The sequence below is a fragment of the Ammodytes marinus genome (genome assembly GCF_949987685.1).
Source record: "Ammodytes marinus genome assembly, chromosome: 20".
NCBI lineage: Eukaryota > Metazoa > Chordata > Actinopteri > Uranoscopiformes > Ammodytidae > Ammodytes > Ammodytes marinus.
In genome coordinates this window covers 4171013-4183818 of record NC_137224.1, presented here as the reverse complement: position 1 = coordinate 4183818, position 12806 = coordinate 4171013, and the positions used below count along the sequence as shown (strand labels likewise).

At 35.7% G+C, this 12806-nt stretch overlaps 2 protein-coding genes across 2 annotated transcripts; one reads left to right on the top strand and one right to left on the bottom strand.

Moving 5' to 3' along the window:
- Nucleotides 1–3001: 3001 nt before the first annotated feature.
- Nucleotides 3002–7230, top strand: cd79b (CD79b molecule, immunoglobulin-associated beta; the record flags this gene model as incomplete). Its single annotated transcript, XM_080049656.1, has 5 exons — nucleotides 3002–3053; nucleotides 4073–4381; nucleotides 4841–4953; nucleotides 6323–6376; nucleotides 7111–7230. The coding sequence occupies 5 exons, from the start codon at nucleotides 3002–3004 to the stop codon at nucleotides 7198–7200; spliced, it is 618 nt and encodes a 205-aa protein (XP_079905782.1). The 3' UTR covers nucleotides 7201–7230.
- A 912-nt stretch (nucleotides 7231–8142) lies between these two features.
- On the bottom strand, nucleotides 8143–10388 carry LOC307267346 (interferon a3-like; the record flags this gene model as incomplete). Its single annotated transcript, XM_080049655.1, has 5 exons — nucleotides 8143–8241; nucleotides 8488–8562; nucleotides 8768–8929; nucleotides 9802–9894; nucleotides 10266–10388. 5 exons carry the CDS (start codon nucleotides 10386–10388, stop codon nucleotides 8143–8145), a joined length of 552 nt encoding a protein of 183 aa, XP_079905781.1.
- Between the last annotated feature and the right edge of the window lie 2418 nt (nucleotides 10389–12806).

Genomic DNA, 12806 nt, shown 5'->3' with positions numbered 1-12806 from the left:
AAAAAGTTGCTTCACTTGCTGTCTTAACTGAATTCAAAATGTCTTACTCTGAATATATATATACATGAACAACATAAGCACTTTTACAGTTTTCTAGTTTGTTTTTTACAGTAGACTATAGACGGTTGTCTCTTCTCTTGTTTATGTGTGCAGCACTGTTTTAACATCAAACTTAAAAAATAATAATAATCATGAATGAATGTTTCCCCTACGAACGGTCTCTTTGTCTTATCCCACTACCGCAGCATGGCAGTTATTCCTGTCAGACGGTCTGTAACGCGACCTGCAGCAACTCTTTGAGATCCACACGCTGCTGCACCACTTAGCTCAAGTCTCCTCTGATGGAAGCCTACAGTCAAATCTACGGAAGAGTATATGGTCGACAGGAGAGAGAGAATTTTTTTTTGAGGAAGACGTTTTTTTCCATATGCACTTAATAAAGACGAAATGTTGAGAAACTTACAATTTTGAGAATAAACTCGATAGTTCAAGATTTCGGTAAGGTTTGGAAGATAAAGAAATATTTGAACTTCAGGGGGCTCTCATGTTGTAGTGGTTAGAGACCCCCCCCCCCCCCCCCCCCCCAAAGAGGCTCAGTCCTCATCGCAGCAGACCCGGGTAAGAATCCGTCCCGGGTCGTTCTCTGCATTTCATCCCCCTCTCTACCCCATTTCATCTCTGTCTATATATACTATGAAAATAGTATCTGCTGTGAAAATGCAGAAAAATAATAAAAAGTGTAAGAAATCACGCATCGTTTGTGCTTTAATGATATTTTGCTTATGAGTTATTGATCCTGGAATCTGTCAAAATATTTTCTGTACTCACAGTCTTTACCTGTCAAGTTTATTCTCAACAGTTAATTATAGAATTATCGACATTTCTCCTTTTTTTCAAAGTGCATAATTAAATAAATTAAAAAAAACTTCCTCCATTTATTTTCTGCTCCTGTGGACCAAATACTCCCCGGTTCAAATCCACTAGACATTGTCCTCCTTTTGTTTACATTTCTAATGGAGTGAGAGCACAACTGGTACACCCACAGTCAGTGTTGCCTGTATATAAAACGTTTCTCTTTTTTCTTTCTGTATTGTCTATTTCTATCATTTTGTTATTGTAAAAATTGTACTATATTGTGAGAATAAAACACTTCTTGTAGGGAAAAGTAAACTGAGTATATGTTGCCTATGAAACTACCACTGTAACACTGAGGCCCTCTAGTGGTTATACATACTGTATGGTGAACAGACCACATTGCTGCTGACTCGCTGTTCATCTCTGTCAGTACACATTTAACCCTCATCCTTCCACATTTAGTCCTTCATTAAGTATTTACAGAGGCACAACGATGAATGTGGGACTGACTCAAAATGAATGAATGTCTCACTGATGCATTACAAATAAGTAATTCATATATTTCATTTATGATATTTTTTTGGGCAACAACAGTTGAGCTCTTTGAGTGTTTTCCATGGGTCTGCTAATAATAAGAAACTATTGAATAATCGTCTTTTTTTGTCCTAAAAACAGTACCTGCTTTGAGCTGGATTTTGGTAGAAAATAAGCAGGTTCTGTTCAAAAGTTTTTGAAATCTTGCCTCTGGAACAACTTGAACTGTTCATTTGCTTAAATTCTTTTTTTAAATTTCCTAACTGTGGGATGAATAAAATCATTTCTTATCTTATATTTTATATGGTAGTGTAGTATACACTAAAACAAGGACTGCCTCTTACCAGAAATAAGGAGGTGAGAGTGTCTGATTTTTTTGCAAATTATTGTGGTTGCACGCTTTGCCTATTATACTTTAGACTCAGGGATGTGCCCTGAAAATGAGTTTTGGTGCGTTCAGTTACGACATGCCTTGCAGAGTATTGTTGCTTTATTCCTTTTTAAATTGATAAATGTCAAAATAGCTGGAGATAATTTTTCTGTTGGTTCACTGATCCTACTCCACTTATCATTGCAGCTTCGCAAGACATATTTCTCTCAACTCTGACTACTATGTTTGATTAGAATAACCTTTGGTGCAGCCACCACTGCTAATACAAACTGAAAGATGAAAATGAATCATCTCGTTCAAATCATATCTTGAGGGAGTTACTTACAGTACTTTCCGTCAGAGTTACATGGTTGTTGGAGGCAGAAGTGTATCTCCTGCTCACACACTGTGAAAACTGACTAAACGTTATGCTGTAGATAAAAACTGTTAGATACATATTCACTTATGTAAATGTGATCGGCTTGGCTAACCTCATAACTTCACTCTTGACTGTGTGTGGATGTTGCATAAAAAAGGAGAACAATGGATAATCTTAACCTGCTGCTTTTGAAGGTATATTGTTCCAAGAGTTCACCTAGCATGCTGCTAACATTTGCTTATTTGCACAAAACATACACTGTAAAGTACAGTAGGGGCTGATTGACATGTCACTAGTTGTTTGGTGGGTATTTGGTCACAGTAAACACTATTGGAGGAATTAAATGATGGCGCAAAATTCAAAAATAACTTTTTGTGTAAAGGGTGGCTACAGTAAAAATGTAGATGTCCTTCAACTTCAAAACATTTTTTTTTGTTAAGTGCAAAAAGGACAACATAAGTCAACAACAAACATATTGCTCCGATATCAATACTGAAACTTTTGGCACAAGTATCAACATGTCAAACGATACCAAGCCCTGGACCTGAAAATAACTAATTTTATCCTTCACATAATTTCATGCTCTGTGAAATGATTTAGATTATGTTAGATTTACCACATTATCTAATATGTCTCTAAAAGCACAGCATATACTGTATGAATTTGGCCTGGATTTTGATGCTAAACGTGTGGGTTGGCGAGTTATTCAGGTGTGACGTTACAGAGCTCTTCCCCTCATTTGCCTGACATTAAAGCAAGAATAACAGTCTGTCCACCCACCCACTGGTGCAGACACTTCCATGACTGCAGAGAGATTCAGACCAGACTTCAGTTTTCGAAATACTATACTTTTGAATGTCATCATGCGCTGGCTGCTGGCAGGATACTGTGGGCTTGCTCTGATCAACATCTCAGGTAAATAGCAAACTCTCGCAATAAGATAAATGTAATTATGAATGAAAAATTAGAACAATGCATTTTTACTGAATTACAGTCTTGGTTCTTGATGTTAACTTCAAACTAAAACACTGAATATTATTAGAGCAATATAATTAGCCAAAATATTTCATGGAGCCTTACGCACGTCATTTAATTGTAATTTTTATTTTTGTGTCTGTTTAACCAAAGCCTCACTGCATACAAGTGTTTTGCATGTTATTTTTGACTCCACTGTACCATTATTTCCTGCCCATCTGGGGGGAAAGAGGAAGTTGTCTTCTGAGACAAAGACTTACCGTATGTCTTATTGTTTTTTTTTAATATACTGTAAATACGGTATTGACCCAGATCAACATGTCTATTAACTGGCCATAAGGATACCTACACTTTATTTTAAAGTTTTAGTCTTTCAGAAAAAGATCACACAAGACTCTTACATTTTATATAGCAAAGATGAAAAACAAACTATTACATAGACTATCCCTTCCCTACATAGATGAATAGACTTTAACAGCAACTTTGATGCCGTTTTGGATTTGATTAACCAATATATTAATTGTAATATCCTGCACATTTTCCTGCATTACAGCTTCTAACTCTGTACTGGCCGGCATGATGGTAATTAACAAATGTCTATTAATCCTGAATTAATAATTTGGCGTGCACATTTCCGATAAAAAGACTTGTTTTAACGAACCCAAAAATCCACCTTTTTTATTTACAATCATATAAGGCATAGAACACTATTAATCTTGTAGTGACGCTAGATGTTTAGAACTTGTGAATGAAAAAATATTTTATTGAACATGACTCATCTTTGTTTAAAGCCAGAATCATAAGGAGCCAATCACTGTACTTATCAACTGCCAGAGAGACCAGCACTTTAGGGACACATTCCCGCAAATCATCTGCATAGATGTTGGTCTGGAGAGATTTACAGTACAACTTATTTTGTAACCGTGTCACATTATTCCTATTTTTTTTGTCTGCTCCAGTGGCCCTGGAGGTCACCCAGATGCCCCGCTACTTCGGCATGCTAACCGGCCGCCCTGGGCTCATTTACTGCCTGAACTCCACATACACTGCGTTGGTCAGCGCGCAGTGGTACAAGGCGGCTGAGTACGACGTGGCTGTAGAAGACAGAATGCCGATAGTGAAGGATGAGAGGATTTCAATGCAAGATGTCAAGAATGGCCCCATGAAATCCTTGCTCTACTTCAGAGCTTTGCAAGTACAGGACAACGGAGTTTACTTCTGCAAGATAAACAACCAATGGGGAGAGGGGACGGCGGTTCAAGTTGGCAGTAAGTGGCTGATGGACCAAACTTGTTCAAAAGGTGGAGTCAGCAATTCTGGAGAATGCTTATTGTCGAAATCACTTGTTGTCAATATCAGTGAATAACTCCTCACGATCTGCTGCCTGTGTTTGTAGTAGGCTTAAAAAAATTGGCGCATTAATACACAGCCTGGGCTCTGTAAACGGGCTTGGTGTTGGCTGCGTAGGCCCCCTTTGTTACCAGTTTACAGAGCCTAGGCTGTGTATTAACACCAATTTATTTCCAAGCGCACACACACACACAGTACATACAAGTAGCAGCTCGTTTGGAGATATTCACAGATTTTGACAATAAGTGATTTTGACGACAAGCATTCTCCAGAATTGTGTCTCCACCTTTAATACTCCTATTACCTACAGACATGTAGTGCATTGTTACTTTGTGTGGTGATTTATTGAGGTTTTCTACACATATCTCCTCCCACAGGACCCGCTGCCCAGGCGCAGTACAGGACTAACATGAAGGACGGTCTCATTATCCTGCAGGGCCTGATGCTGGCTGTGTTTATCGCTGCTGTATTGATGCGCAAACGAACACTGGTGAGCAAAAACACTGGAGACTTGCAAAGGAATTAACCCATTATTGACTGACAACTCAATTTAGTAGGCTACGTTAAGGAAATTCCCCCCAGATTTGTTTCTGCTATAGGTGAAAACACAACATTCGGCAAACATGGCAACACAACAGCACATGGCAAAAAATTAAGATTTTAAATATAAAATCATGCAAAAAAATCTGGTTGATATAAAACTGAGGATGTGCATGATAATATTCAGTTTCAAGATAAACTTAAAATCTAGCAAGAAATAAACCAATTTTTTAGCTGCTTTTTTTCCGAGCGACTCCTTGCACATGAGTAGATAGATAGATAGATAGATAGATAGATAGATAGATAGATAGATAGATAGATAGACTTACCATTTTCTCGAGGACATGACCTGAGAGTCCCTTGAAATACATAGCTTTCACTCTTCTTGTGGCTCCAAATCTAAATTAATCTAAATGAATAAAATGTCAAATATTTATTTATGAATCGATTCTTTCAGTCAACAGGAGGATTGAACATAATAGCCAAGTAACCTAAACGACCGAATAGACAGACAGACAGACAGACAGACAGACAGATAGACAGATAGATAGATAGATAGATAGATAGATAGATAGATAGATAGATAGATAGATAGATAGATAGATAGATAGATAGATAGATAGATAGATAGACAGACAGATAGATAGATAGATAGATAGATAGATAGATAGATAGATAGATAGATAGATATAATCTAGATAGATCACTTTTACTATCTTCTGCACTCCTAGCTTAATCAAATTCACCTCAATGAGTTAGCACTGTAACTTTAGCCTAGGCCTATTGTCAAGCGTTTAATAGCCTGCAACTGGAATAGGCCTACCACTATGTTCATCTAATGCTCGGTAGCTAACAATACGATACAAGTGCATTTATAATGCTAAAGAAAAAATGCCATTTGTATTTGCCATTATGCGCCTTAATGCAAATAAGCTAGGCTACTTACTTGTGAGAACTTCAGCTTTTCACTTTATGTCGTGTGATGAAGTTTGTGAAATCAGTTTATTGACACCGGAAGCAGAAGCCTTTAGACACGAAAGTAGTTACTTGGTCGCACTTCCGTCCTTGCTTTTCATATTTGCTGTTGGTCAATCAATTTCCTCAGACAAAAATGTTGGCTGCCTACCTTTAGGCCTTTGGTGCAGTTATATGAAACAAACCTTTTTAACAGGTGTTCTTACAACTTAAAACTACTCTTATTTTAGACGTTTGCCAATACGGCAGAGTTGATAGGCTACTACTATGGTCTATTATGCATTGCTTTTGTTTGCCTTTAATTTTTCTTCTTTCCTTTTTCTTTTTCTTTTTGTTTTTTTCAGTTGGAAAAAAGGGACATCATATATGAAGAGCCTGAAGATGATCACATCTATGAGGTTGGTTTTAATATGTTTTTTTATTTACAGTAATTAAAAACAATGTTTTTTTTGTTGTTGTTAAAACTGGTTATTTACTGGTTGCACAGTTTATTGCTGTTGTCTTCTTGCAAATGTCATAGTTTTTTTATGGCACCTTTATGACCTTCATCAAGTGCTGCTTAGTGTGAAGAGAAAGCAGAGAAACCTTCAAACAAAAAAATGTTTTATATAGATGATGCATTCCTGTAGATTAAACTAGCCAACAGTTTAAGGAGTTCAAATGAGCTCAACCTTTAACATCTAAAGCAGGAAAATGCAACACCATTAAACAAAAAAACACACACAAAAATGATCACAATAGCCTAGAAAAACACTGTTTAACATGAGGACTTTTACTTTGAAACTTTGCATACATTTTCTGATTATATTTACTTTTACGTGGTATTATATGTTATTCAAATGACATAATTATGTTGTATGCATTTCATTTTCAAGGCTATAACAGTCAAAAGTAACAGATGTTAATACAAATGATAAAGATATTCAAATATCGACCACTCTGCTGTGACATTTAGCTGATGCATATCTTTTATCTATATGTCAGAATCATTGACTGTGCAAATTAAAGAGGAACCGATATGCCCAAATATAGGCATAACAACCTCTACTTTTACTTAGGATCCCTTTATAGCCACATTTGTCTCCCACTTATACTTTTTAAATGACTAACTAGACTTATTTGTGTCTGTCAGGGCTTGGCGATCGAGACATGCACAGGAGATCTGTATGAGGAACTGAGTGTGTACGCCCAGGCTGAGGCCCCATGGGAACAAGACAACTAAACTACTCCCCACATCGCTGCCTCTAAAACCTCACCATAACTTACTACTAAACAATGCAGTAAAACTAAAATATTACACATTTTTAAGAGTTCTAAATGGACCCGCATAGATGTGGAGATTTTGAGAAATTTGTCATATGGTTAAAAGCGTGATTAGCTTGTAAATCTGCAACAGCAAATGATTCTAAAATGCTGGCTTCTTGTAAAGTTGATTTTATGCTATTTAGTGATACTGTGTTGAATTACCCAGACTTTATTTGAGGTCTACAGAGGTGTGAATGAACATTTCTGCAAATTCAGACCCAACAGTTCACATCTGAGCAGACATTTGTGGTGCTTCAAGAGGCTGTGTGTGATTTTATAATTACTTCTCTGACATGGCAGTATAATTATTTAAGAACATGTGAATTAATTTTTTTTGTGAGAGAAACGTTGGAGAAATCTGGTGTGTGCCCATCTTTTGTTTGATATTGAAATCTCTGTGTGTCTTTGTTAATATAACAAGAATAAACAAAAAAAATATTTGCTGTAAAAAGTTTTGTTTTTATTGGCTTCTACAAATTTCCATGTAAGAAAAATAAATAAGCAAGTTGATCAAGAACATATTAGTAAAAATACAACATCTCAGATAATACATGAATAAATAATAATAGAAAATATTACATTTTGCTCAATGCAAGTGGATCACATTGATCAACATACAGTGACAAATACATGATCAATTTATAAATACTCAAATAACTATAATCTAATGAATGGATACATTAATAAATATTTTTTGGCTTTTACAAATGTCCATGTAGAAAAATAAATAAGTAAGTTGATCAACAACATATTAATTTAAATGGATAAATACAAGTAAACAAACACCCTCTCGGGACATAAATAATAAGAAATATATACTGTAAATAAATAAATGCATTCTTGATCCAACAGACAGATTCTAGTTGGCGGTGAGCAGAGATGAAACCAGCAGGTCTGCTCTCATCAGATGGGTTTTTATTTCCCTCCTGATCAACTCCCAGGCTTCAGCACTGTGGCCCTACAGACAGGAGAACAGGGTCAATACACAGGAGAGATAGATAGATAGATAGATAGATAGATAGATAGATAGATAGATAGATAGATAGATAGATAGATAGATAGATAGATAGATAGATAGATAGATAGATAGATAGATAGATAGATAGATAGATAGATAGATAGATAGATAGATAGATAGATGGATGGATGGATGGATGGATGGATGGATGGATGGATGGATGGATGGATGGATGGATAGACTTACCATTTGCTCAAGGACATGGCCTGACAGTCTCTTGAAGTACATCTGCAGCTTCTTGCTCTTCTTGTGGCTCACAATCTAAATTAATAAAAAGCATAATAATAACTTTAGAAACATATCCTTTAGTTTTAAAGATGGTGGACCAAGTGAGGCTTTGTTATGTTTGTTCTTCTGTTATTTACTGTTTATCTGTAAGCTTGCTGTCCATATTAACGTACAGCGTTGTGACAAAGAATTTCCCCATGTGGACAATAAAGTCTGAAGTAAAAGGAAATAAATCCACCCTGAGACTCACACAGGAGCGAAGGCCGTCCGCCTGCCGCGTCACAACATTGAGAAAGTCTTCCAGTGTGTTCTCCTCCCATGATGCATTGCTGTGATCCTCCTCAAACAGAGCGGCCACCTCCTCCAGGAGCTGAACCGTGAAGCCAAGTTTACCCTCCGCCTGGGACAAGGAGGAGAAGAAGAAGATTTAGTCACAGATAACAGCATGGCAGTAGCAAACCTCATATTGTATCTCTTATATAGCCAACCCATCACCCTATAGCAGGGGTGTCCAAACTATGGCCCGCGGGGCCAACTGCGGCCTGCTTTTTATTGATTTTAAAAATATAATATTGGAAAAAGCCATATTATTAATATGTATATATAAATATATTTTTTTTGCATTTCTTAGTTAACCCACTAGTGCAGGGGTGTCAAAACTGATTGAATTAATTTTTAAATAACTTAAATGAACTCATTATATTACAGAGAAATATGTCCCATAAAAGAAAAAGAGCACCAAGCCCATCCCAGAGGACCCTGCATAATATTTTATTTTAAATCAATATTATTATGGAAAATCCATGTGTCCTTCTCCAATAGCTTTTAATTCATCTGACACAGTGTCTCCATTTTTTCACACAAAATTCTTCAGCTTTAACTTTCCCTCCCAAAGTGCACCAGATTCATGCATTTCACTTTAAAAACTTTAAAAAATCTAAAAAAAGTTTGGACACCCCTGCCCTATAGATACCTATCCCAATACAATCAGTGCAACAAAATATCCCACTCTAAATCACCTATCTTCATTCCAATATCTTTAAAAAAAAAATATTTAAAATAATTTTGTTTGTACATCTTTTGAAACTGAATTATGTGCTATCTAATCTTATCTTAAGAAGAAGATCAGTCACACACAACAACAGTATCACATTTAGGATTTTTCTTGTACAGAATAATGACAGATATAATGACTCATATTTCAAGTCACATCTTTAAATTCTTATATTTTGCATTCAGAGCTGCAGTAGATACAAGTTGAGTCTGACTTACTGATGCTTTGGACGCATGGCTGTACATGTGATGAGGGAAGGCCACTGTGTCCATCACTTCAGCATCATCAGTGGAGTTAGTGGAGTTACTAGCCTGCTGCAACACACACACACACACACACACACACACACACACACACACACACACACACACACACACACACACACACACATTATGAGTTATAGTATGGTAAATGGTGCATAACTCGTTGTAGAAAAGAGTCACAAATGTATAGTCACAGAAAAAATGCGTTTGGAGTTGTAAACTTGTACATTTTCTGCCCCTCTCCCACAAAGACAAAACTACACTCACACCTTCTCAAATACTTAATCAATCACAAATGCAAAAATCTAATAAAAATCATATGGCAGATACATTTCCAATTTTTTCTCCAAGTGCATTAAAGTAAACATAGTAAAGTAAATTCATTCATAATAGTTAATAATCCAAATAAGAACACTTACCATGGTGTCTAGTAGATCCAAAGAGTGTTCGCTGTGTTGTCTGAATTTATGGTCCATCCACCTGCAGCTCAGAGAGGAGCCTGCACTGACCAGCACACAAACCAACAAGATCTTTTGAAGCATTTTGTTAAAAAGGTAAAAGTTCCTTTGTATAGAGCAGATTGGGACTGTTCTGGTGTAATGTTGTAGAAGACCTGCACGGCTTCATTTATACTATACTAACACCTATTTCACTTTCCACTTACCTGGCCGGGAAACACCGGCATGCAGCGCTCACACGGACACACGGACCTCAACACAGTAGGCTATGTATAACGTCACCACATTTCGGATTTGAATGAGAATTCTATTGAAGTAGGCTCATTGCAAAGCCAAAATATTACGAACGGTAGGCCTACTTTTGATTAATTTTTTATTTTATTTTATATATTTATTTTATTTTTAAAAGGCTCGTCCTATGTTGTGATAACATAGCAAATTCATATTAGAATACAGAAAAAAAAACATTTGGATAAACACAGCTCAATTATTTATAATATTAGGATAGTTAAATATTCTATATTATGGGACTATTATCCAGGCCTATTATAGGAAAATTTAAGCGATTTTTTTTACAGGCCAAATATAAAACTAGACACTCGCAATTAATTACCCTCGAAGGAAATCTATTAATTAAATATATAACGATTTAAGCTTATTTTAACATTTTTTAATTATCAAAATTAAGGTTTATTATTTCACTGTTTATTGTTTTGCATATTTCATCATTTCGTTTCATCACCTGGTTTGTAAATGTTTAGAAACAAAATAATAATAAACATTATAGCCTATTGCATCATTTAGATCATAAAAATCATAAATGAACAACTGCAGGCGCGAGTCCAGTATAGGTTCTACTCTAGTAGCCATAAAGGCATAATGAGGAAGTTTCCGCCGAGTGAAAATGAAAGTGGCTTCGCTGTGACGTTCATTCATATGAACTGAACTGGTCAGTGACATTTCACGTTGTTTAAATCCAGAAGTTGCTGCGTCAACGTGAGAACCGGATGGAATGCGGACACGGGGGAAATCTCCTGCAGATTTTAAGGTTAGAAAATAAATCACATTGTTTCATATTCGGCTTGTAGGTTATTGCGATGAATGACGTCACGTGGCTGCAGAGGATCGATACGCACGTGTCGTGTCTTAAGTTTTGTTTAGATAAGAAAAGGTTTTATTGTTCTTGGAGGGAAAGTCAGCTGTTGCGTCAGCACGAAGACAGACACAAGTGTATACACCTGACTGAGTAGAGAAAGTATTATGATGAAATAATGGGACAGGGACTGTATATGAAACTTACATTTGAATAGAAATAGACATAGTAGAGCAAATAAAGACTAGATTACAACGCAAAAAGGACACAGTGGTGATCCTCTCTTGATGTTTTTTATTTTATTTTATTCTTTCAATTTATATTTTATTTTATATGTCTTATTTGCTTACTTGGCTCTACTGATATTGTTTTTATGATTACACCTGTGTGATTCCTGTGAAGCACTTTGTAAACCTTGTTTTGAAATAATAAAATATGAGACTGTACAGTATTTGAAACACAATTTGCAATCAAAGTTAAAATTGTAGGCCAGCAAGAGTGACAGTGGTTTGATTGTAGTCAGACAAAGTCAGCAAAGAACGTTACACTTTACACCAGACTTAGGCTATATATCATATGAATAAGTAATGATACTAAGTGTTGTCTGTATTAATATATTAATACATGCTAATAAATAATGTAAGAAAAAGTTTAACATAAATGATATAATAAAAAATTGTATAAAAGGCTGTAGCATACATAAGATAAGGTGAACTGTTTACCTAATGCAGCGATATAACATCCAATATCAAATAATACAGAATAATATATAATAAATCATATTTCCTTTGCTAAATGTTATATTTGTTGATGAATGTGCAGTTTTTATCTGTGTTTTGTACCATAGCATTTACTTTTTAATTTCCCTGCATGTGCTATATCATTATTTTCAAGTTATTGAAATGAAATCATGTGAGAAGTCTAGAGGTGAAATGTTTCTCAGGTTGAAGTGACAACCACTCAAAGACAACATGAGACACTTACTTTTACTTTTTAAATAATAGAGCTCATTTTGTGTTCAATAGAGTAAAATATTGTAATGCTACTTGTAGCTAAAGCTGTCAAATAAATCTAGTGGAGTGAAAAGGAAAATATTTCCCTCTAAAATGTTGTGGAATAGAAGTAGTGTCTGAAAATAAGACTCAATGAACAAGTAGGCTACCTCAAATTTGAAACCAAGAAATACACCAAGTTATAATGTTGAATGAATATTTTATTATGTAACATTGATCGTGTCCAAATAAGTCATATTTTGAACCACAGTGGGGGAGGAAATGGAGAAGGTGGATTTGAACAGTAATTCCAGTGGCAACAACCAACTTAACAATAGCATTTAAAGTATTGTACTTCTACCTTGTACCTTCAGTCGGTGGAAGCACTCTCTATTATCAGACATTGTTTCTAAGATT